The sequence below is a fragment of the Numida meleagris genome, chromosome Z (genome assembly GCF_002078875.1).
Source record: "Numida meleagris isolate 19003 breed g44 Domestic line chromosome Z, NumMel1.0, whole genome shotgun sequence".
Classification (NCBI taxonomy): Eukaryota; Metazoa; Chordata; class Aves; order Galliformes; family Numididae; genus Numida; species Numida meleagris.
Window position 1 is genome coordinate 33558828 of NC_034438.1, and position 26460 is coordinate 33585287.

The 26460-nt window shown below is 39.5% G+C and overlaps 1 protein-coding gene and 1 long non-coding RNA gene across 8 annotated transcripts in view; one reads left to right on the forward strand and one right to left on the reverse strand.

The window, feature by feature from the left end:
• LOC110390119 lies at nt 18984-22715 on the reverse strand. Its single transcript, XR_002433575.1, has 3 exons — nt 22365-22715; nt 19546-19775; nt 18984-19433 (listed from the first exon to the last, which is right to left on the reverse strand). It is a non-coding gene; the product is annotated as an uncharacterized LOC110390119 (long non-coding RNA).
• ADAMTSL1 (ADAMTS like 1) overlaps nt 22117-26460 on the forward strand; it is a 442268-nt gene continuing 437924 nt past the window's right edge. For 4 of the 7 annotated variants that reach the window (XR_002433573.1, XM_021381313.1, XM_021381315.1 and 1 more), the window contains exon 1: nt 22117-22288. Coding sequence is in view for 6 of the 7 variants with exons in the window: in XM_021381313.1 (XP_021236988.1) it covers nt 22205-22288 (84 nt within the window). In the remaining variant the exon portion in view is untranslated. The remainder of the gene's footprint in view (nt 22289-26460) is intronic. The other 3 variants (XM_021381310.1, XM_021381316.1, XM_021381311.1) reach the window with 2 other exon arrangements.

Genomic DNA, 26460 nt, shown 5'->3' on the forward strand with positions numbered 1-26460 from the left:
GTTGGTGGTATGGCCATAGAGTTTGAACCTTCTCACCAATATTACGTTACATTTTGGTGCTATGCGACAGATGGCAGCAGAAGGGCAGTCAGAGAGAATGACATTTGACATGAAAGTGTGTATGAAGCAAAGGCATGGAACTGAATTCCTCCATGTAGAAAAAATGGCATCCATTGACATTCACTGATGCTTGCTGAATGTTTTTGGAGACCAAACAGTGTATGTGAGCACAGTGAGATGGTGGATTGTGCATTTTAGCAGTGGTGACAACCACATGAAAAACAAGCCATGCACAGCTGCCACAGCACAGAATGAAGAATATCTCCATTAGCTCATCCACAGAAATTGGCTAATGGTGGTGAGCATGTTAGAAAATACTTTTTTTTGTAGCTGAGAATTTGCTGTAACAATTAGTGTTACTGTGCTCTTTGGATCTGTTGTAGTTTCCTCTGTAATAAATAGGAGGCATTACTGTTGGAGGGGTCTGTATAACTTGGGTTATATGTTGCAGTTTCCTGCATACATTCCATGTTATTGTTTATTATTATATACAGCCTTGTTCTTTAGATTTTGGATCATAAACATAAGACACTGGTGCTTGCTTGCATTACAACTCCATTTACAGCATTATGTACTTCCAGCTTTTATGTTTGTACTGGTTTTCTACATAGGCCTTACTCTTCTCAGAAAAGTCGTAGCTGAACAATCAGTTTAGTGTTTTTAATAGCAATGGCCTTGCGACTGTCTGTATGCATTCCCCAAACCTGCACAACAGCCTGCAGCTAGGGCACCATATCCTTGTCCTCAAGCTAAATGGGACAAGCAGAGTTGTCAATATTTACAGTTACAGTCATGGTTATACCGTGTATGACAAAAGCTCACAAAAGTTTCTAACCCTAAATACTTTCCTGACATCCTTTACACCATAATCATTTTCATCCTATATAAGGAAGAAAAAGGCCATGGAATCAGAGAATCATAGAATGGCTTGAGTTGAAGGGACTTCAAGGAGTGAGGCAGTGTTTAACTATTCTACATCTGTCAGGTAGCTCCTGGCTGTAAGCACTTTGAGGATCCCAGCAAAACAGACATTATTGTTGCTGTTACCCAGAGCAATTAAATAGTTCTGCTTTTTCTTCTGAAAGTTTGGAGTCTCTGGACTGCAGAATTCTGTATACTCCACACCAAGAGGCTTTCACAATCATGACAGTCAGACAAAAAGGGATCAAAACAAAACTCTCTCTTACTTTTCAGGAAAGTGCTGGCGCAGTCTAGAATTTTTACAGCATTCACACAGTTTAAATTAACAGTGGGAGAATTTAAAGTCATGCATACTGACAGCTTCAAGACAGAGTTGAGCATAATTACTAGCTTGTGAATGGCATAAATGACCAAAGATTTGCTCTACGCTCTAAACAAATGCTTCATAAACTTCATACAGTGATACCTGATCTAAATCAACAAATCTGTACTCTTCTGAATGTTGCCTAGCCCCAAACCTCTGCATCAGCCAGTCCTACTGCCAGACATGCTTCGTGGGAGCCACCAAGGAGTCTGATGCCTCCTCCAGCATCCCTGCTACAGTGGTGGAGGTGGGATTTAAAGCTTGGCCCTTAAATGTCACTTCATTTAGCTTTCCTAATTAGCATTCTTCACTCTTAACAGTTTCCTCAGTTTTACCAGCCTTTAAATCAATATCCCAAATCTAAGAGCCCCACAACTTTTTTATCACCGCCATCCTACCTTCTACTCTTCTGTGCCCAAAAATAATTGTTGCCCTTGCTTGCTAAAATCATTTGTTTACTTCTTCATTGCCTCAAAAAGAAAAACAAAAATCCTCACTCAGCTGTATTAATTAATAGCCTTGTTTGTAATTCTGTGTTTTGCTTCAATATCCTTTGAAATACCCACAGCCTTATCAGCATAGCTAGCACTTGTAGAACTACCTCCCTGACTTTTGACAGCTTCTGTCATCATGCCACTACCTGCCCCTTCATCATCAGCAGGCTGCTGGCTGCTCCTCTCTGCCAGACAACAAATCATGCACCTTCAGCTCTGCCAAATCACCACTGTTCTTACAGATCCCCTTGCTCTTTCTGCAGTAGCTGTAGTCTCTGAGAACATGGATCTGTAGCCTGTGTCATGAAGCCTTTGTCTTGCTGCTTTTGCAGTAATCCAGTCCAATGGGACAACCATACTCAGGTCTCAGCCTCTTACTTGCAACATTGATGTAAGGATATGGAGATACAGATAACATGAGCCTGCTACCCATAATGGTGTTGCAGGTAGCTGTAAAATCCCCTAGAAACATGTGGAAATTGAATTCTGCCTAACAGCTCTGTCTGTGGTGACAATGACCTCAGAATCCATTTGGTGGTTCATGGTCCCATTGTCCAGCTCTTCTAGTGTGCATCTTTTTTTAGAGGGGATGGCCTTAAGGTCTTTTCCTTAATGTCCCTGCCTGCATGTTATTCTGAAGCTAGCATTTTGCTCTTATTTTCCACTTTTACAGACAGTGTAACTTGTGTTTTGCAACACCATGCAAAGTGCTAAGCCTATCCAAGTGATGCTACACAGTCAAAGTGTTGGGCTGAGCCATGACATGGAGGCTTCACCATTCAGTGCACAGGACAGGTTCCTTGTTCACATGTGATGAAATCTGCACTTTGGGCCCCTTGGTAAGCTTCTTAGGAGGGGCCATAGCCCTCAGACCTGTTCCCCACCCTTCTGGCTCCCTTCAGTCCTTTCGGAGTCATCCCCCCACCCAGACATGAGGGCCTTGTTCTGCAGCCTGGTCGAGGTTGAGACCCCGACTTGACATTTTATTCATTTAATTTCTTACTATTCACATTTAAACTTTAATTATTAGTAATCTTAGCTCTTATTAATTAATGCCTTATCCATTTTATAGTTACGTTTTCATGGATTATCTACATACTTAATTTTCTATATTTTTATAATGTAATGTATATGTCTAAAATAGTATATTTATGTATAAATAAATGTAAAAATATATTGTATATTCATTTGTACATATATATTTCTAAATCTGCATATATTATACATACATATGCATATTCTTAAATGTGAGTGCTTTCTCAAGGCTGCCTTAGAACTTGTGGGTATGGCAGTATCAAGAAATGGCTTCCAGCCAATCCTGGTGCAGTATGAAACACGTGGGTTGCTGTGTTTAACTAGATATGCCATAAAATGTACGAAAGCACACAATTTTCCTGTAAATGTTCAGGTACTTTCAGGTCCCTTTACATCCTGTAGTGTCTGTATCCTCGCTCCTGGAATTAGGTGTTGATTTTGTGGAACTTGCCAGATACACAAGTGCCCATGCCTATTTTTTTTTTTTAATTCTCTTATTATTTATTTTTTACAAGTTTGGAACAAGGAGAAAAAAAAAAAAGGAAAAGCTGATGTGAATAAGCAAATAACATCTCTCCCAAATGTTCTGTAGCCTGAGAAAAAATGGGGTGTACATATTGAAACTGCCTCCAGGCAGATTCAAGTTTTAGGATTGGCACTTACATAACTGATCATACTAGGCCTTACTGAATTTGGCAGCCATATGGCAGTTATGCTTTTCACATGGCTGAACAGTTCTTGTACAATTTCTCCAATATATTAAGCACAAACAGGCTTTTCTTCAACATCAAGCATGCAGGTCTCCTCTCTCCCTTTCTCACTCCTCCCTCCCCCCTTTCGTGCTCCTTACAACAAATGAGGTTATTGTGGCCATGATGGTGGTGGAGTAGAATCTGACCCCAAATAAATAAACAAAACAAATAAATAAATCTGAAATTCTGATAGCATGGGGCTACTAAGAGCAGGGAAATGGAGAGAAGTAAATCTGTAAAATCACTTTGGGCTGGGTTGCAGCCTGCACAGCCATGCCAGACAGGGATTGCACAAGGATATTTCCCACATGCTCACACACACTGTAGATTAGCAACAACCGCAGTCCCTGAGGATTAGCCATGCCCCAGTAAGAACAGCTGAAACGCCTTACAGGGAGGAGGGAATGCTGTGGCCCCCACCAGCAGGCTGCACAAAACCTGCTGCTCCATGCCTGGGAATGGGCACAGCCTCGCACCTTCGGAGCAGCACTGAGGGCCTCTTCTTTTCCCTTCATCCCAATATGCAACAGGCCTGGCAGGGGCAAAATGCCTGTGATGTGTTGTGAGTGGCTGTAGATATTCAGCCCATCTTCTGCTTTTTTTTTTTTTCCAAGTACTTCTGTAGTTCTTACCGTATGAGGCACTCAGGAAAAAAAAAAAGACTTTCTGAAATGCTGAGAAAATGGAAACTATAATTACTGTTACAGTTTGGGAGATACTCTGTATAGCTGTTGTAGGAAGAAAGGGAAACTGGTACAGACACTTTCTGAAACGGGGGCAGTTGAGTAGATATTACAAAATGCATTTCCAGCTGTTTATTTTTTTTTATTATTGAGATAATTTCAGGAGTACAAATTGGGAGATAAATCAGTTAGTCATTGTTTCTGAATTGAGAGTTAATAAGAGCTAGCAAAACCTATATATTTATTGAGAGTTAACGCAAGCAGTGAAAACTTGATAGCCCCACCTGGAATTGGCCCTCAAATTTTTGATTCTATTATTTCACTACACCAGCATGCATGAATGAAATTCTGGATCTAAGGATATTTTATTTTGGTTATATTTGATCCTATTTTTCTCATTTATTAAATTTTGATATTCCCTGCTAGGCTTCTTACGTCTGCTTTCACTAAACCCCTTAGTTCAATGCAACATCTATTTAGATGTGATGATTTTACTTTTCACGTTCACACTAACAGCAATATTTACTTTGAAGGCACATTTTGCCCGTATTTTCTGATTCTCGGAGATTAAGGAATCAATCTAGTTTTTAACATATGGATAATCTATTTTACTATATTTACCATTGCAATGATTTTAAATGGCTCTCTAGATTCTAGACTTCCCTAAAATGCTAGGGAATGGAGATTGCTACTGTTTATTAATTACATATGAACTATTTATTAAAGATGACTATCTGCGAGGAGGAACATAAATATTGTCACAAATCCTACACTGTACCATCTGCTATTCTTAAAGAAGTCTCCAAACTGCCTTTAAAGTGCTGTTATAGAAGCTGGCATATTCAAACCCCATCCTGCCTAGCCTTCAAACATTGAGCTCAGTTAGTCTGCTACCACAAAGATAGCTCTGTAATAAACTGTCTTCCAGGCAATCAATATGGTGCTTTTACTCTATGTACCAAAGTAAGGGGAGAGGCTTAAAACATAATAGCAGTGAAACAGTGGTGAATTAATTAGTCGATTATTGGAGGTGCTGAACTAGCCAAGCTACTTACGCTAAGCCCAACAGGTGTTCCTATACTTTTAAAAACTGGAGTATAAACGGGGAAGAAGTGAAGTGCAGCAGCTTTAAAGAACATCTGAATGCAAAATGAATGCAGGAAGACACTTCCTAAAAAAGCCCCATACAGTTGTGCTTAAATAAAACTGTTCCTTGTTGAATAGTGGATATTCCCCATAGGACATACTAGGAGGATGATGTAAAGTAGTTCGGGTGTGGGAGGCCATACCATGAAGCACAGGAAATAGTTGAAATCTTTTGATATGTTTATAATGCTAAGTAAATGGGAAATCGCAACAGCTGGGTTTGCCAACCACTTCACAGTCATTTTTACTGGCAGATGGTCACTTTTCACTGTCAACATTTCTCTGAAATTGCATACACAAGCAAGGCATGTGGATATGTTCTCTTGCTAGGGCTAAGGATATGTTCTTAAAGCAAGTTACTTTCAATTCAAAAGTTTTCCTTTGTCATTCCTCATTTCCTCTGTGAGGCTCTGGAATACTCTGCATGCACTGTAAATATGGTTTAAATATGGTGGATTTTCCTGTCCACCACTGGTCTTGGATGCTCTTCATTGTACAGTGCATGCTTTTAAAACAGTCTACAACACCTGCCATGATGATCTTGGAGGACACTTCTGTCTCCTTCTTCTGTATTGTAAAGGTGATTGTTGAAACACTAAGATATTATTTTTTCTTTATTCTCTCTTTCGCTCTCCATCCCTCTTACTTCCCATCTCTCTTTCTCTCATTTTCTAAAACGTTGGCATTACTCCATAGGATGCCCTAGTGGAAAGGTTTGTACACACTTCTGCTTTCTTGATGAATGGCTTTTCAATGAGACTGGTTGAAACAGCGTAAATCAGAGCAGTTTAAAAAGTCTCAGGGTAAGGGGACACTACGACAGAAAGTTAAAAGCAGTGAGACCTTTATCCTGGAAAATCTTTCATTCAGTACATTTTCATCTACTGCTGGAACAAGTAACCCTGCATCCAGAGTTTAAAATGAAGAATTCACACTTCAAATTGAAGGAAGTATTCAAATTAGATTTTTTTTATTTTCAAACATTGCATAATCATAGAATCGCAAAATGGTTTGGATGGGAAGGGACCTTTAAGATCATCTAGTTCCAGCCTCCCCTACTATAGGCAGGGACACCTCTCTCTAGAGCACGTTGTTCAAAGCCCCATCCAGCCTGGCTTTGAATGCTTCCAGGGAGGGGGCATTCACAGACTGACTGGGCAGCCTGTTCTAGTGTCTCACCACCCTCACAGTAAAGAATGTCTTGCTAATTTCTAGTCTAAATCTACCCTCTTCCAGTTCAAAACCACTTCTCCTCATCCTGTCACTACCTGCCCTTATAAAAATCCCTCCCCAGCTTTCCTGTAGCCTCCTTCGGGTACTGGAAGGATGCCAGAAGGTTTCCTCAGAGCCTTCTCTTCTCCAGATGTAATATCACCCCATTTTCAATGGATTATAAAGAAAAAATTTAAAAAACTACAAAATATGAAAGCTTGGCCAAAAATGATTTTTTTTTTCCACACTGTTGTTTCTTTTTTTTTTTTTCAGTTTCATCGTTGATGTGTACCTGTGGGTCATTATCATTCAAAGGACTGAAAATTCCTAATTGTATACGTCATGGATGGTGTGCTCCACAGCTCTGTTCCTCTGAGTTGCTGGCCCATCTCTGTCTGTTTCAAGAGAAATCAGGGCAAGCAACAGGTGGGAAGTATATATGGGGATCTAGGAGCCTCATTCCTTGGTTTAGGCCATGGCTTGCCTCGGCTGCATTGAGTGAAGAGAAATTGTCTAGGACCACATCTACAAAGCTTGCTCCAAAAGTTATGCCTCCTATTTATTTCCATGGAAACTACAACAGATACAAACAGCACAATAACACTACTTAATAAAGAAAATCCTCAGCTACAAAACACTCTTTTTCAACACAGGCACCACCATTAGCTTTGCAGTATAACCCTCAATGAACAACAGCCTGAATGCTGCGCTCATAACAATTTGCACTAGTGGAGGTGACCCACTGCCTCTGTCACCACTGCTGAATGGCACCACCTACCACCTCACTGATGAATGTCAGTAGCTGCCATTTTTCCACATGGAGGAATTCAATGACACACCTCTGCTTCACATGCGTCTCCGTGTCAGACACCATTTTATCAGCGTGCTCCTCTGCTGCCATCTGTCACACAGCACCAAAATGTAATGGAATATTGGTGGGAAGGTTCAACCTCTGCTGCCATACCACCAACATCCACGTCTGATATTGTGGGCTGACATAATAAAAATAGGAGACATTACTTTTGGAGCAACCCTCATAAAACATGCAATATAGTTAATATATACAAGTAACAAAACTTATTCTAATTATTAAGGGTTTTTTTTGTATTAAAGAATATAAAAAAGAGTAACAAAAAAATAAAACTAATGGGATATTTGAACTTGTTTTTGTGAAATTACTGCATCAGTCTGGTGTGATGACAGTGGCTGTAGTTCCTAGTTACTTCTCAAGGTGCATACAATAATTTGCCATAACTTGAGTTAGCACTGCACTGCACCCTGTGCCCTGTTTTCAGCCCACAAGGGGTTGGGTTAGTAGAACACCAATGTTCAGTTGGTGCTGAGTGATGGGTGCACTCCCTAGCTGGGCCAGACTGGACCTCTCAGTGGTGCAAAACCACCACCATGATGGATTATGGCACGGGGCAAGGGGAAGCCTCACGGCAAGCTGCACTGGTCCACATGTTGCCTGTGGCTTGTAAGTTGGACATACCTGCTTTAGGTTAACTTATTGGGTGCTCTTCAGTCACTAGTCAGAAACAAAAATTATTTTTTCCTAATAGAATTAACGCAAAGCAGCATTCAGGCAATTCCTTCTACTATATTTAAAAATGCAAAATCTAGGAATTTATTTGTTACACATCAGTTTGAGAGATTTCATGCAACATTATATTTAATCTTAAAGCTGATGTTAAGTACACAGAAGGTGTTCCTAGGAGGAATGACTTGGATTTCATAGCCTCTTTAATTGCATAGTAGGTACAATAAAAAAGATGTACTGCACAGTTTACCACAAGCATATCTTAGCCCCAGACTGGATGGGTTGTCTTCCATGCCTCTTCTGCTGTAACTGCTGTAGCTGAAGTAGGTGATTTGTAACAGTGTTGTTATGAACTGTAAGCTATACTCTTGTTTCGCTTTTTACTCTCCTTCAGAGTGTGTACTCCATTCCAAAACTAAATGCCTGCAGATGTGGACCAGTGATTCTGGGGTAATCAGGGTTTGAATGTCCTGTACCATCCAGTAGTCCATAAATATTTACAGTCTAGTTTCCATCTCATCAGAACTGAAAAAATGTTTAGCTTGGAAGAAATGTAATTAATAGAGAGCTTTCAACCCAGTCAGATCCTCTGAGCTCCTCTGTTTAACCAGTTCTTATCTATAACACACCACTTGCTCACAAGATAGACTGCAGGGAGAGAATACTACTTCAGGATTTTAAAATCCAGGAAAAAGGAGTGATTATTAAAAAATTCTCATTGGAAACTGGTAGCATGAAATATATATATATATCTACACGACATCTTTTTGAAGATATTAAGGAAATGCTACTTACTGTCCCCCAAAAGGTGCATTCTTTGTCCCAAAAGTTAGATGTGAAAATGTTCACTGTTTGCTAAAAATCAAACAACACAACCTGTTTTTCCCCATTCAGGTAGGTTGATATATAAGATTTTATAATCTCATTTAAGGTAGGTTAAATTCCATATATATAATACAGAGCTACTTATAACAAGAATATCTTTCTTGTCACAGAGCTCATAAAATGTTTGTATGACCATAACACATAGAAACATCAGGAGAGCAGAGAGTTGCCTATCTAGGCACTAAAGCTTATTCTAAATTCTGCCCTCTGTGAATTACTTACTACCAATGACAATGTAGGGCAAGATGAAACATCTGAGTAATCATTATGTACCACAGATCTCTATTTTGACTAATTATGGTTTCTGTATCACACATGTACAGAAAACATAGCTGTTCCTTAGATAGAGGTGGTTTCAGTCCCAGTTGACTAAACATCAGAAAAGAATTATTTTTCAGAGAATATGTACTTACGCTTTAGAAGAATGCATATCAAATCTGAAACATACTTACAATATGGCTTAAAAATCAACTTTTTTTTTTTTTTTTAAGAATCAGATCTGACTTACTGAAAACAAAACAAAATATATTTTTAACTAGTTTGTTATATTCTACAACTACTGCTCCAAACTCTAAAAAGCAGAATCCAGGCACTCCAGAGTAAGTACTGTAGTGCTGCTGAAGTGAAGATTTGCAACAGACAGGATCTGGTCTTACAGGCAGAAGTGCTCCACCAGTGGCTGGTGTCCATATCCCCTAAACTGATTGACAGCAAGAGTTTCCACCTCTTAAGCAAGATGACATATCTTTGTGTGCATTTCTTCCCCAGTCTGTGAAACAGATATCCTTATACTGACTGGTGTGCTGACAATTTCTAATGGAGGAGCAGTGCATAAAATGGTCTCTTGATTTTGGATCATGTTAATGAATTTTTCATTATTTTTCTTTTTTACTTTGATTATTGACAAATCATTATTCCCAGTATTTATTACCTGCTCTTTTTCTCCTTATTTCTGGAGACAGTTTCTGAATCAGTTATGTCCAGTTATTTCAGACATTATGATATGAACAGCCAGACTTAACTTCAGAATGTTGCTCATGACAGATACTACTTCAGAAATTGTGGATGATACCACATTCACAAAGACGTAGGTAGAAACAGTATCTACAACCACTCAGTACTTGAACCAAACCTAATCCATGGTATACAACATCCTGAAAACAACATATCTTGGCCTCCGTTCCTACTGCACCCCTCTGATGAGACTATCAAAGTGAGATTGCTTTTATAAAATTTTTTTAATAGTAGACACTATTCTGTAAAACCAAACCAAAACAAAAAACTGTCCCCAAGTTTTTTAAAAACTATATACTGTACTTCTGTAAATTAGTGATGTATTCCATGCTGGGCAGATACAAATATGGTCTTCTGGTGTTTCAGAAGTAGAGTTTGAATGCACAGTAGTGTGCTACACAGAATAGATTAGTTACCTTCAATTATATCAATGATAAAATATTTCTGTACTTTTCTGGAATTAAACTTTTGATTAGTAAGTAAAAGATTTTTGGTTAGTTAACAGAAATGAAGAAAATTTTATTCTGTTACACCAATTCCCTTTTTTTCTTCCCATTAAGTGTATTTAGGTGTTGGGTGTTTTTTTTTTTTCTTTCTTTCTATGAAAAATTCAAATTCCTGGGGATATCAAATGAGTATCAGTGAATATGATCTGTAATACCCAATACAGCCCAAACACTTATGAGAGTATTTTTTGTATATCTGTAAAAAAATACAATTTCTGCCAAGCACGTTATCCATGATTGATAAAGCCCCAAAAGAAAAAAGACTATTGAGATGTTCAAATTGTTTTTATTTATACTGATGAGTTGTAGGCTTTTAATATATTTTGAGGTTAATGTAGCTTGGCAATATAATTAAACATGTCTTTCTTGATTCACTCAGTCTGAATGCCAATTTTGATTTAGCCCTGAAGGGCTTAGTTCAGGAAGAAGTTATGCACCTTCTGCAATATTTGTAAGCTTTCTTAGGAAAGTGTGGAATGTTGCAGAAACAAGTGGAGTCACAAAGACTTCTTATCTATTTATATTAACCCTCCAAGAAAACTGTGCTCTCGTCTCCTCTAAAATGTTTGTTTTACGTGCATGTTAGCTTCTGCGAGTAAAAGTAAATTCTCTGGGGTAATTTTTCAGTGAAATAATTTTAATTTGATTTGATTTAATTTGAAAAGCTAACAGAATTTTGCAAACAAGATTCAGTGTCCAGTTTCACTACCTACCGACGTAATCACATATAAAGACTTATATCTTGTGCACTCAGTTTTATAGGGTAACTTTTACAGATCCATTACATGTGTCAGTGAATCATCCATGGCTTTCATATACGCTTTTGCATATGAATATAGTGTTCTATATGAAATAGTGTTCTATATTACATACTTATAAGTAGGAATCTGCAAAGCCTTGGCCAACTCCAACTCTAGAAACAACTTCTTTTCCAAATGCAACTCTCATTGATCTTCATGCAATTCTAGTTAGATGTCAGCACAGTAGGTTGGAAGCAATATCACTAGGAGCAATGGAAGGAAAAAATGTCAAATCATTCATTGTCTTATTGGTCCACTGATTTCTACTTGTCATCAAAGAGTCTGCACTGGTGTGTGCTGGGAAGGTGAGGATAGTGGAAGTTATTGTGCATTTGTTTTTTTTTTCTTTGTTTTTTTTTTCTCCCAAATTCCTGTTTTCATTGTGTAAGTCTATGGACACTCTTACTTCCCAAAGGGCATACCAGGAGTTCACAGGATGTTTCTAAAAGCAAAAGCAAAGAATCTTACTTACAATTGTGGATGAAGTGGAAATGTTAACTTGCCTTCGGTGATTTATGTTAACCTTAATGCTCTTGACACAAACTTCTCATGCAAATCTTGTTCCAAGTGGGGAGGTGTTCACATTAAATTGACTGGCACTGTGAAGAAATGATCTTAATCGAGAGACGAAAGCTCTGCTTGTTGTAGAGAAGGAACTATTTCTCCAGCAGAAGTTATTTCTTATGTAAGACTGAATGCTAGCAGTATACTTGTTTAATTTTGTGGTATGGACTTGGAAGCAGCTTACTGCTCTAAAAACCAAAATCAGTGACAACAACAACATCAACACTCTTAGTGTTTATGAGAACTTCCTGTTATTACTTAAAATAATGAATGTCATATATAATCCAAGGATATTAACACTCCTCTAATTTCTAGAGAAGAACTGTTTAAATCTTCTTCATTTGAGTGTTCTTTAATGTATTCTCCCTCATACTTTTCTTCCCCTGTAGGCAAAGTAGTTGGCATGAATCAGATCAATGCTCTTACGAACTCCTATTTTAAACTGTGTTCAGATGTTTTTGTTTGCGGAATGTGCTATATCATAGTCTGCAGTTAGAGAACAGGTGGTGCCATTCTGTCCCACAGTATATTTGCACCTTGTTCTAGAAGAGAATGAAAGAGCAACAGTTAGTGTACTAATCCTTTGGCATTTTTGCTGCAACTCTTAAACAGTGTTTGTTGATATCAGTGGCAGGAACAGATTTTGTAATATGAATCCTTATAGATCCCAAAAGTTTCTAAACAGAGCTCAGAAACTGGCATCGGTTTCATTTCCTTAGTGATGTATAAAGTCTTTTTATAGTTAGTCTTTCACTCGTTTGTTGACTATAAGCTGGAAAGAAGTACTGAAACTGTAAAATGCAGATCCAAAGCCACACCTTCCTTAAATTGTGTGATTTAAGTTTATGTTTTGTTAGAGAATATAGAGGAGGCTAGCACCTGTGTTCAGGTCCACTAAAACTGAAAGCAAATCACTACAATCTGGGAGTTCCGGAAAGCATGATTTTAGTCTATACTCTGCTGTGATTTGCACCAAGGTAACCAGGATATATTTACTATAAACAGTGGATGCTCTTTCTTTTTCACTTTTTTTAAACAAAAGTTTAACTTCACATACACTTTTGATGCACTAGTCTTTCCAAAGCCTGAAGGAAGGTAAAATAGGTAAAATTTACTTAAAGATTAGAACAAGACAAATACAAGTAAATCAGTAATCAGAATTGACTACTACTAGATTGATAATGTGTAGTGTCCAGAAGCTATATTGGTCTGTCTGTTGCTCTTAGACACTCCACTTTTCCTCTCCTTTTTGTTAAACATGGATGAGTAAAAATAACCTGTTTTGAGATAACTATAAATTCTCCTGTTTGCATAATACCAGAGACATACTGAGAATTTCATAGGCAAAATTCAGTACACCAGGTACTTGAAATGCTTGGAAATTACTATTAGAGTATAATTTGTGAAGTGTAAGTCTTAAAACAGCCATATATTCAAAACTGAGAAAATTGGAGTTATTTAGTCTAGAGAAGGGAAGGCTCTAGGAGACCTTACAGCTGCCTTTCAGTACCTAAACGGGGCCTATAGGAAAGATAGGAAGGTCTCTTTATCCGGAAATGTAGTGACAGGACCATGGGGAGTGGATTTAAACTAAAATAGAATGAGGGTGAACAGGTGCACTGGAACAGGTTGACCAGAGAAGCTGTGGATGCCTCATCCCTGAAAGCGTTCAAGGCCAGGTTGGGTGCAGCCCTGGGAAACCTCGTCTGGTGGAAGGTGTCCCTGTGCATGTCCCCTCCAACCCTCTGGCCACAGCAAGGTTTGGAACGAGGTGAGCTCTAAAAGTCTCACCCAACCCAAACCAGTTTATGATCCTATGAATCTAGAAATACCTTTTTATTCCTCTAGTCAAGTAATGAAAAAGTGTGTGAAGCATTTATAAACACAGCGAGCTATCTAATTCTGTATTGTTCATGAAAGCAGCAGGCTGGTGAGTTGCTAAGCATACTGTAGAATGTTGAAATCAGTCCCAAAAGTTAAGATGCTGTATCTAGGCATCTTCTATTCTATTTCTAAAGGCATAGTTAGGACTCAATGGTAAGTTCTTGCCTTCTTTCCTACTGGAAGATCCGCTTTCATTGATAGAAGTCATTGATAGAAGTCCTATCAATTACAAAAAGCCACTGCTCACTTCATCTTCTCTGCTCCTTGTTTTTAGCTGTTTATACAACAGCTGTCATACTATGCAAAATCAGTAGCCAATTTGGCTGAGGGTTCATCTGTTTGTGACAGACAGGCTGAAGCTATGAATGCTAGAATACAATCAACAATCATACAATGCCAAGATGATGCATGTTTCCACCTAGTCCTCATCAGATATCAGGAATCTGCAGTGTGTAACCTGTCCCTGACATATCTCTATGGTATATTCTAGAACGATGGTTATTTTCCTTGCAATACGTATAGCCCAATATGAATCCTGGAGATTTTTAGCATAAGTGATATCTTGTGGCTACAAAATGTTCATTTTTCAAATTTCAAAGAAATGGTTTTTTTTTATTATTTTCTTTTAGTATAGATCTAACTTCTAGTTACTGATATGGAATAGCATAATCTCTTCCTGACTATGAACAAGTTGAATGAAAGATCTTACTTAAAAATCTGGGATTGTATATTGAGTTATACCCTTTGGTAAAATGGAAGAATGTATCTAAGAAGATAACACTGATGTATAGAAAATATGAACATGAGCAGGAGCTCACAGTCCATCATGGCTTTTGATGTCTCAAAGAAGGGGGGTATTGCTGGCTTTCTCATCAGGCACCAGTTGTTTCCCCACCAGTAGCACTGAACTTCTCTGACTTCTGAAATGGTGTTCCTGATCACCACAGCTGATCCACAGCTTATCAATTGGTTTCAAGGTTGGGCTTAACCTGTTATTAAGCCTTATTTTTTCCTTTCCATTTTAAGCATATTTCTATTCAGTCCTAGCAGCTGCTGCTTTGCTGTTCACATTTATATGGGTGTTGTACAGAAAATGGTGCATCCGACTACTATTTTTGACTCTTCCTTGGGTGGATGACCCCCAGTTTAAGCTGAATGGGAAAAGAGAATACAATTTATAGTGAACTGTTTAAAGAAAAAGAAAAGTAATTTTAAACTGTGCTATTTTGAAATACTAGATGTTTAAATTGATTGTTCAAACTATCAGAAATGGGAGTATTTATATTGATTAATCAGTAGAAAGAGAGGTAGATTTTCTTTATGACTGAACTGCTGAGCAGATTCCCAGTTCAGAGCTTGTTCTTCACAAATTTTTCTTGGGATCACTGATGCAGAGTTATTATTGTTACTCTAAAATTATGAGATCACATTTTTCCTAACATTCTTCCAGCAAGCCCATCATGCACCTGCAGAATCCCATAATGTTTGCTTCACACTGTCAGGATATGATGCACATTATTGTTGGCTACTGCTCCCATCTTGTACAGAATGCTTAGTGATAACAGAATTCTATTTTATTTTACTGTTGCACTTTAATGCCAAGATCTGATGTGTTTCATGGTGCTAAAGGAGAGACTGCTTATAACCGCCTAAACTTTTCAGGCTGCTTTGCATTTATGAGCACACTGGCCATTCTCTCATAATTGGTAGGAAGAAAAGTAATTTGGTTATCTTTGTGTGCCACTGGTGAATGTAAATGTTTTTACTACACATACGCTGTATATGTTAGGTTAAAAAGAAGATATTCTGTGCTGGCAGTATTTCCGCAGAACTGTTGCCTGCCTTCCATGCAGACAGCCCAGACTGGTCAAGGATGTTGGGCCCAGTTCTGCTTTCAGAGAACTGCAGATCAAAGGTAACTCCACAAAAAAATCTGTCAAAGTGTTCTGGCAGGAAATAATATTTGGGCTGAAAAGTAGTTCTCATGGGCCCAATTTTAAAAAATGTGGATTATTTATACAGCATTTTAACTTGAGAAATTGTGGGTTATCTGGTTCCCCTATACTTCAGACTGATGTATGAATATGAGTTCAGAACTGGGAGAAAGCAAGCTGGAATAAAATAAAAAACTTGCTGAATCTGGATGTTTTATCTCACTAAATCATTCTGTTTTTCAGTAACTGTCAAAACACAATGGCTCACAGAATACCTTAGAACTTATAAATAACTTCTGGGATTTTTGAGGAGTGCAAAAAGGGAAAAGATCAAGTTATCCTCTTGAAAAAATCTTACTATCCTGTAAGCAAATGAAGCCAGACTACGGTTGTAATGAGCTGGCAAGGAATAAGTTAACTAGTTTTGCTTTTGTGGAGAACTGATCTACCTCCTGTAAAGAAGGAAGGAGGACATGATGAAAGGGCACAATCCTTCCAAAACTGCTGCCATTTTATTTACACAAAATTAGTATAACAGGAAGGAAAAAGATCAGTCAATAAAAACATGCAGATAACCCTCAAATACTAGAGACAATACTAATCTAATTTATTTAATAATAGACTGCGATAATTCTGAGTAATTGAGAATAATTTGAGTGTTTTGTTAGGCTAGATAAGAAGAAAAGGGCAGTGTATATTTTGTTAAAGGGAGTGTAACTCCAAAGAAACATACTCATATTATTGGATAGAAGATGCTTTTGGAAGCAGACACTCTGAAGAAGATCAGCTGGTTGCAGTTGGTATTATGAGTCAATGGCAGAGTGGACAAAAGATATTATACTTTTAGATGTACAAGAAATGAAAAATAACAAGTAGTGAATAATATCTATTACTAGCATATCCAGCACAGACGTAACTATTGCTGATTGTTTTCTTGTATCCATAATTCATGCAGGACACTAAATCATAGAGGGCTCTGAAAAGAGCTGAATAACGATTAAGGAAAGACTCAAGGAATCAAGTCTACTTAAGTTTGCCAAAGGATATAGCATGGCTTGATCACAGACTACAAATATGCATAAGGGAAGCCGAAAATTTGTAATTAGGCTGTAGTTCATATTAGTTCAAATCAGTCCTATGCCCTGTTTTACACGTAAGTTGGCATAGATGGCCACAATGGTACCTTTTGCCTTCCAATCAGTGCATAAAAGTCTTAGAATAGAATTTTAAATACAGAGTTAATCAAGCTGTCAGCTTTCAGGTATTATAGGATGATACAGTAAAAGTGGCTTTGTGGCTCCAGCCTGCCGTTTGTCACTGAATATGAAATCATGTTGTCCAAACAGTTTATTGACTATGACACGTTTGGTGGTCCGCACCAACAACTGAGTGAAATTAGCACAGAAATATTTTAGGCCCAGAGACTTGTGTGTTTGAAGTGATGCAAAAGCTAGGGACCATATTTGCTCTCAGGTAAAAGAACAGATACTGCACTAAAATTTCAGTAACACAGTTCTATGCTGGTTTACCAGTGTTTGAACTAGGAAATGAAAAGAATTTATTATTATTATTTCTGTTTTTGCTGTTTTCTTTTTCTTTTAAGCATGCCTTTAGAATTCAAGTTGCTCGGGTGTTTGCTTCCCATATTTTCATTGTTTGCTGTTATAAATCTGCCTGTTAGATTGTATGTCATAGAACTCAGGATTTGGCTCTAAAATGGAGCCAAAGGAGCTGGTCAGTAGAAGCCAATGGTATGTTTGGTACAACAGAAGAGGCTTGGGGATGACAATTCACTTTAGAGGCTAACAGCATATTGATTTTAATTACAATTAATCTCATTGAGAGTGAGAACACAATGAGCAAAAGCTCATAGTACTGAAAATTTGCTTAGGAGGCAAACCAGACTTCTTGTTTTACTTATGAGATAAGATTAAAAAGAAATAATAAAATCCAAAAGCCACATTGCTAAAACATTGTGACAGAATGTAGGAATTGCCATTATTTGCTTTGGAACAAATACCAAACTTCAGGAAAGACCTTTCCAGGTATGATTTAAATACACAAAAATAATAAAAAATGCCTTGCTTCTATGCCAGCATGATGTTTTAACAAAAGGGAAAAAAGCACCAAAATATGCAAACAAATACATGAGCCAAGTTATAGAGTGCCATTCTATTGCAGCAAAAATGCTTTCTGGAGCTGGAATGTATAACCTCCTGACAACTCTTGTATCAACAGAGCATTTCCCATGCCACTTCGTAATGGAGTAAACATGCTGTGCTAAGGTACCGAAGTCTGCATTACTAATGGTCATTTACAGATCAACAGTGAGGTGAATCTGTTCTTCTACAGCTCTTTCCACAGCATACCCAAATGCTGATCACTGTATTTTGCTCACAATCGCTTTTCTGGGTGACTCAATGACTTACAAAGGGTTGAGTCAGAGAAAGTAATTGGCAGGATTTTGCTACCACCTTTTTTTTACCAGAGCTTGAGAAGAAACCAAGGATTGTAGGTACAGGATGAAGAACAGGATTCAGCCTATCAGATAACAGATAAACAAATATGGGAGGGGCTTCCTTCTATGAAATATTGCAGCACTTTTCCTGTGATGCATATACCCGGCCCTGTATGAAAGGATAATGGCTAGTCACTTTGAGACCTGCTGGTCTCTGCTGACCATCTTGGGTTTACGCACTGTCTTACATGACTACATTCATAAGCCAAGGGAGTTGGATTTTTTGGACTATTATCATCCCTTTTCCTTGAATGATGATGGAGAACAGCTAGTAGAGGCTATTTTGGGACTGCCCTGAATTGATACACCTCTGCTGTAGTAGACCATATATTTTGGCAGCATTGTTGACTTCTACTTCTGGGGCTTCCTTATGTGGATGAAGGAAATGTCTGAAAAAAAAACAAAAAACGTGATAGGTCCTTGAAACAATGTAGTCCTACAAAATGTGGTCTGAAACTAAATTCAGTGCATTATGTGTGACTGTTTCCTGATTGCACTGCAAGTATGTAGACCTGTAAGCAGCAGATGAGGTGCTAAGGGAGTAGGAAATAACTTCTGCATCTGTCTGCCTCTTCCACAAATGCTACGTATCTTAATATTTTAAGTATCTCCTGTGTATCCACAGGGAACAGTGTATGGTGAGTGATTCAGGAAAGTCTTTAAACACTCTATGACAATTTCAACAACTTTTTATTGTTATTAATCCTAGATCTCGTATAGCTAGCTAAGCCTCACCCAGAAAGCCTCACCCAACAGAGTTTACATGTGTTATTATACTTTGGAATGTTAAGTGTTTTAGATGCAGCCTCTGCTGGGAGCTCTTATATAAAGAATAGGCTTTCTTCCACAAAACAAGCATACATTCAAAGCACAGAAAAAAAATCTCCAAAACAAACAAGCAAATAAACCCACTGAATTTGCACTAGTTTGTTTAATGTCTTAACATTTTGCGGTGTCATTTCTATAAGCTAAGAAAAACAAATGTTGTAACTTACTGAGTCTCAGTTTTAAACAAGCCAAAATCAAGAGATCAAGCATTTCAAACACTTAAACCCTTTGTCCAATTAGTTAGATTCTTCAATTCAGTCTGGCTTCTCCACTTCTGAACTGCTTCCAATGAACTGTGCATTTGAATATGGAAAGATAAAACCACAGATAAATTTCTTCTATTGTACAGATATCATTTAGCTTTTCATACAAAATATTCTAATGTTTAAATGTGTATATACATACTCATTCTTTTTCCATGCTGATTCTAGAATTTCTTTTATCATGTTCTGTTACTCACAAGGAGTCTTACTTTGAAGACTGAAAGACCACCTCTGGTGTAATGAAGTGTTCGCTGGCTGAGTGTCTCCAAGACGGATGACAATAAGAAGTAGAATAGCTGCACTGATTGCCAGCTCAGATGTCAACAGGTGGAATCCAGTTTCTACTGCTTCATACGATGTACTTCATCCATGCTGTAACAGAAATCACACTAGGTAAAGAATGGCAAACAAGCTGAAAATTGCTGAATGTATCAGTGGCAAGCAGTGGAAGAAGCAAGTTTTATCAACATGTTATCTGTATCCTTTTGAGAAGTGCTGGGGCTCTTTGCGGTCTACACTGACCAACAGTTGACGTTTGGGAAAGAAGGGAGTGCCTGTCCTGTGGGACACCTGAGGTCTCGACAGCCACAACTATCTAAGCAAGAGAAAAACATCACAACAACTCTCTACATTTACAGAAAGGAACGTGTACTCGCAACACAAGATGCTGCTCACTAATGCAAGTTCTATTCGTGCAAGCATCTGAGTGGAAACTGTGACAGTTTTAACAGAAGTATGTCCACTTTGTAGGTCCTGAGCTACTGGATAACGTGGGCCCCTAGAATTGATGCTGAAGGAGCAAGAACCTTGGGACAATACTGTAGTGCAGAGGAGCAGATTGGCCAAACTTGCTGTGCAGTTCTGAGAACAATGTAGGTAAATGCCTACAGCCTTAGAGGTTGAATTTAACTTCAACCTACCATGTATTATGCTTGCTTGGAGGTTATGTTTTCTGACGGCACACCTTGTCTGCATTCTAAATGTGGAGAAAAACTTATCCTTGCTGAGTTATTTGCTTTCTTCTGGCTAATGCTAAAAATGACTTCAGAGTTGTTAACTCACTCACTTTTCTAAAAAAGATGTCATTGCTTACCAAGTCTTCTTATGTACGTTCCCTTCCGGTGCATGAAGCGTTGATATTTTCACAGATCTTAAAACATCTTAAATCTTCCAAAGCCTTTTCAGATAAGCACATTTTGCAATACAAAAATTGTATACAGCTAATTCCTGACAAATCGGAGGTCATATTTTGCTCAGCCAAATGGTGTTTCTTGGATCACATAGCATTTATGACATATTTTAGGCCACACTGAGCCGTGTACTCCATACAGGAGCCTTAACCACTGTAATTATATGTTAATAAAAACAAGAACTGCAGAATGTTGACATCTTTGCCCAACTGTATGTCTTTAGAAAGAAAACAAAATTTTCAGAAGTTCATCTGTCATGCATATTCATAGATTATTCCTGGGCGTACTTGAATAAGCAGGCACTTTTCAATTTAAGCTACTGTGCTTTATGTAGAGACACTTGAAAGAGCATTTCTAAAATGTTACCCGTGGCACTTCTGTTTGTTGCATAAATAACAGGTTGTAGAGTGTTATCAGATGAAGTAGGTTATAAATCTAAAAGTGAAGGAGCTGTTAGGATTTCACATTCAGGTCTAAGTATTAAAACTGGTATGCCTTCACTTTCTCAACCATGGCTGACATAATGCATAAAAAATGAAGAGAGATGTGGCAGTCTTTAGTCCGTGCACATGCTGCTTCATCAACATATAGTTTTATTTAGGATTCCCATATGATTTATTTGGCTCTTCAATGAGGTGTGCATTTCCCAGGGATAATCCAAGTATGTAAATACATGTGCCCAGACGCAATGGGAGCATTTAAATAGGCTCATGGTGGGAGCTTTAGAAACTTGTGTAATAACAATACATTTTCTTGTGGTTTTGCGAGAGACTTATAGGAGCTGCCACAAACCTCTGACAAGCTGCCAAAACAAATTCAGCCAGGTTGATGTTCTCCTTTGATTGCCACAGCTTGCATTCTGACTGTTCCTTTGGCATATGGTGGAAGTGCAGGTATCAGCCAACATCTTCAAGCAGAAGCTTGAGGTGAAGTTGTATGAAGGGGCTTTGCTCCCCCTGCGAAATTTGGGTAGTGAGTGTCCCAGCACACCCATGTATTTCACCATATTGCACCTGGAGGTGCTCATAAGCGTGGTTTGCAGCCGTGTCAAAGAGATCAGACTGGTGTGTGTGGCAGGTGGAGGACTGTTCCCGGACCTATAGACCTTGTGACTGCACGACTCACCGTACCTACTGTACTCTACTCGACAGCACACCCCAACCCGGCCAGCATGCCCTGTTCCTGCCTTCCCTATTCCTGACTGCTTTCCCCTTTCCTACCTGCGTGCCCCGTCCTTGACTGCCAACACCAACCCTGAGCTTCCCATGCCCCGTGCCCGCCTGCGCGCCCCATCCATCCCACCGCACACTCCGCACTCTCTCCGGGACGCCCTGCCCGTGCCCGCTCGCCCCTGGCAGCCTGCTGTGCCCGCTCCATCCGAGCCCCGGAGGAGCTTCGGGGGAGGCGGCGGTGGCGGGCGGGGGCGAACCGGCGGAGGCGGCGGCTCCCCGCCTCCCTCCCCGCCGCCCGGCAGCGGAGGGCCGCGCCCCCGCGCACCTCCCTGCCCTGCGGGGCCCGGAGGCGCCGCGCACCCCGCGCCGCTCGCAGAAGCATTGAGGGGCGGCAGCGAGGCAGGCGCGGAGCGGCGGAGCGGTCTGCCCCGGGAGGAGGATGGCCGCGGCGGCGGGGCAGCGCCGGGGAACCGCCGCCCCACTACTCGCCCTCGCCCTGGGGCTCCTCGCCGCCGCCGCGCAGGTAAGGGGGCTGACGCTGCGGGGCGGCAGCGCTGGGGACAGCGCTTCCGTGCCCGCGGGCGGCGGGGGCTCCGCACCTGCAGCCGTCGGGATGCTCCGGTCTTCGGCCGGGGAGCGCTGTCTGGGCGAGGGCGCGGCTCGTGGGGCTGCGGTGGTACGTCTCCTCCCGAGGCTGCAGGTAGCGCCTGCGAGCACACGCAGTCACTGCCCTGCGCGGAGAGTGGCAGAGACTCAGCCCCACAGCTGCTCTTTCCGGGCGGAGGTCCTTGGGAGCCGGCGTGAGGCTGGTTGTGCAGCCTGCTGGAAGGGAGGGTCGCCTTTGCGAAAGTTAGGATACTGCTAAGCTCCGCCGAGTGTCGGAAGGGAGGCTCTCACCCTCCCTCGGGGAGGAGGCGCTCTGTAAGACGTAGAGCAGCTCCGGGAGTTCCCTCCGGCTGCGTTTCTCAAGCGGGTACTTCGTTTTGAGAGCACACTGCAGAACTGGGACGTGTCGCCGCATTTCTTCTGCATGTAGTCTGCATCCTATAACATACTCAACAGGTAGTTTTCTTTACTTAGTCATCAATGTGTTATTGCCCAGCTTTTATTTCACCGACTGTAGCCAAAAGTAAAAGAAAAAAAAGAGCAAAGAAAAATAGCCCCTCTGATGGTGCCCCATTCAGCTTTCTGGAGACAGTAAATGAACTCACTTTCAGCTTTGTACGTACCCTAAAGAAAAGCAAGTGTGAACATGGCTCTCCTAAATCATTCCCATTTGGTTTTGTTCTTAAAGTTTTAAGATGTGTTTTAGGTAACTGATAGCATGTTTGCAGTAGGCATGATGGTCTTTATGTATTTGGGGCATTAGCTGAATTTAACTCTCCCAAGAAAACAAGACAGCGCTGAAGAAATAGAAAAGTAGCATACAACATTACAAGTACTTGTAATAAACATTATTCTCTGTATAACTTCGGGCTGCTGATGAATGGGACATTTCTGATTTTTTTGCTGTGCTCCTCCCCTGACCATCTGTAGTATCTGTATGGCCATAAGCTGGTTAGCCCAGTGATCCTGTGTAAAACTCGATTTCTTTTGATACTAAAACTTCTATGCTGGATCTCTGCCACCTGTTGCTAAATCCCTCCTGTACCTCTGCAGAGGAGATGATTCACTGCAGTGGCAGTGGATGGTGAGGTATGATGTCAATACACACCTGCAGGCATGCAGTCAGAAGTGGATCACAACTCTCACTGGACGAGATATTGGCAAAAAGCTTCTGGGTGCAGTGGTAGCACTGGTGTACCTTAGGAGTGCGCAGGCTCCATGTGGAAAGGAATTTCTAACAAGATCTGGTATCTGTTTCTGATAGAGTCACTAGTGCCATAATAACTGTGGTTCTGCAATGGAGACCTCATCTGTGATCCTTATCCCTGCCACCAGCTCTGTTCCCAGGACTAAGGTTGAGCTCATCTTTGCTGGCACTTGGCTCTGTCCTCACTTACCCTGGCCATGTGAACCTGCTTGCTTGCTTTCTTGCAAGCCACTCCTCTTTGTGGGGAGTTAAAATAGCTCCATACTTTTTTTTTTTTTTTTTTTTTTTTTTTTTTTTTTACATCCAAATACAAAACATTCAGTCTTACTTTTGAAAAAGTGTGGAGCAAGTGAGATGCAGTGCAGAGGTCTGAGAGCTGGAACAAAAAGGCAGCTAAGTTTCCTTTGGCTTTTATGTTGGATGCTTAGCTTCATTAATTTCATTTTAGTTATTGAGATAGTGTAACTCTTGAAATAGCAGAGTTTGGCACTGTCTCCTGCCTCTAGTCTCAAATTTACACAGTGATGGTGTGAATAAAATCAGTTGTCCTCATGGGCATTTCCTACGGCCAAAAACATAATCAGCCCAGTGAGCCTCCTGTTGTTTTACTAGCATTTGTAATGTGAGGAAGAAGATGAATTGGGGATTAAAGATACTCTTTACTAAGCACCCAAAGGCACGTGCACATATCACAGAGAAGATACTTAGAATGGCTGTGATTCTGTAACACCTCATAGTATTAATCTAAATTTTAGATTAAATTAGGATGAAAAATTAATAATTCTAATGTACGAATCTACTGTATCTTGTGTATACGATGTACTAGTCATGACCAGAAATTTAGGTCTTGTCAATATTGATGAACCTTATGATGATAAAAAGGACCGTAGATAATAATTTGATTTTTTTTTTTTGAAGGAGAGGTAAACAGGATCTTTAAATCAGGTGATGTTGTTATTACTATTTTATAAGCCCTTCATGAACTAGACCAAGTTGGGTCTTTTCATTAGCAGTAAATAAGATGCATTAACAATTATAAGTCCAAACTCTATTTTCAAGTTGTAATTTGGTGCTAGATTGCTGGAGATGACCTGTGTTCACATTGCATTTCAGTTTCCTCATCTCTTTCTATAGTATGGACTAGGAATGGCAACCACCAACTCTCAAATTCTTAAGAGTGGTTCTCACAGTGATTTTTTGCATTTAATTTCCTGTTGCAATCCTGTTGAAAAGATTAGGGTGGATACTCCAACAAAAGAACCTAAACTGACTTTTTAATTGCATTGTCACATAATAGTTATTGTAGAAGACACAACTTTTAGCTCATTTTCACATCCATTAATGGACTGACTGTCTATGAGCAGTGCAAGTTGCATACAGAAGCATAGACTGCTGGAAGATTGAATTTTCATACTTGTCTCTTTACTCCTGGTCTTTGTGTGCCTCATATTTGCTATACCTTGTCCTATTTTCTTATTTAAGCAGCATGACTGATACATGCTCCCCTGTTTATTTATGCACAATATATATTACAATTCTTGAGGGAATGAAGTGGAGGTATTTTGTACATTAGCAAATAGTTTGTATGGAGAAGAAAGCCCTCTTCTAAAAGATATGTAGTAGTATCACGGAATCCTTTAGGTTGGAGAACACTGTCAAGATCATTGATTCCAACTGTTAGGGTTGGGCATGTAGTAAATAATAGTATAGACATATATAGTATATACATAGTATATACTATATATATATAGTATAGTAATAATAGTATAGACATAATAGTAAATTGTGTATTAAGAATCTAATTTTATCTGTTTCTCTACCAAATACGAATCCACTGTGTCTGCATCCCATTGTCCAGAGAAGACTACAAATTTTTCTTATTATTTTGAATAAAGTCTGAAAGTAAGATATTCAAAGCTGCTTAAAATAGAAACTTATATTTAATCAGTACATTGAAAGAGAAGAATAAAAGTGCATTTTATATTTAGGAGGTCAATCTGCTTCAGTCTGGGAGCATTTTAGTTGAAACTGTAGGCAAAAAAAAAATAAAAAGAGATGAAGACAAATTATGAGAATACAGGTGTTAAATTTGTATGTTTCAACTAGTCTGACAGTACTGAAATAAGAACATGATTCTGCTTGTTTCATGTAAAATCATCTTGAAAGTTATTTGTTACTAACAAAATAATATTGTAGTGTGCTTTTATGTATTTTGGTAGTGTTATGGCCACAATTACAACAAAATTATGGTTGATTGCTGTTAATATTAAATCTGAGTAAACTTGAAGAAATTTCTCCCTTTTGGGAAATACTTCAAAAGATTTGTGTTACTTTCGTGATTGGAATTGTCTTTTGATCTTTGTGGTAGAAAAAATGGGTTCTTGGGTATATTCACAGCTGAAGACCATCATCAACTGCGGTATCATTGAAGTTCCTGTCATTTTAAACTGGAAGACTCACTCATTTGTTCTGATTAAAATCACAGAATCACAGGTTCGTTGATGTTGGCAGGGACCTCTGGAGGTCACCTGGTCCAGCCTCTGCTCAAGAAGGAACACCCAGAGCAGTTTGCCCAGGACCATGTCAAAGCAGCTTCTATAGGTCTCCAAAGAGGTGACTCATAGCCCCTTTGGGCAACATGTGCCAGGGCTCCATCAACTGCACGGTAAAGAAGTACTTCCTGATCTTCAAATGGAAAATCCTGCATTTTGGCTTGTGCTCTTTGCCTCTTGACCTGTCACTGGGTACCTCTGAAAGGAGCCTGGCATCGTCTTCTTCACACTTCCTTTTAGTTGTTTGTACACCTTGATATGTGCAGACCCCCGAGTATTCTCTTCCTAAGTCTGAACAGTCCCAGCTCTCTGTCTCTCTGTCAGTCCCCT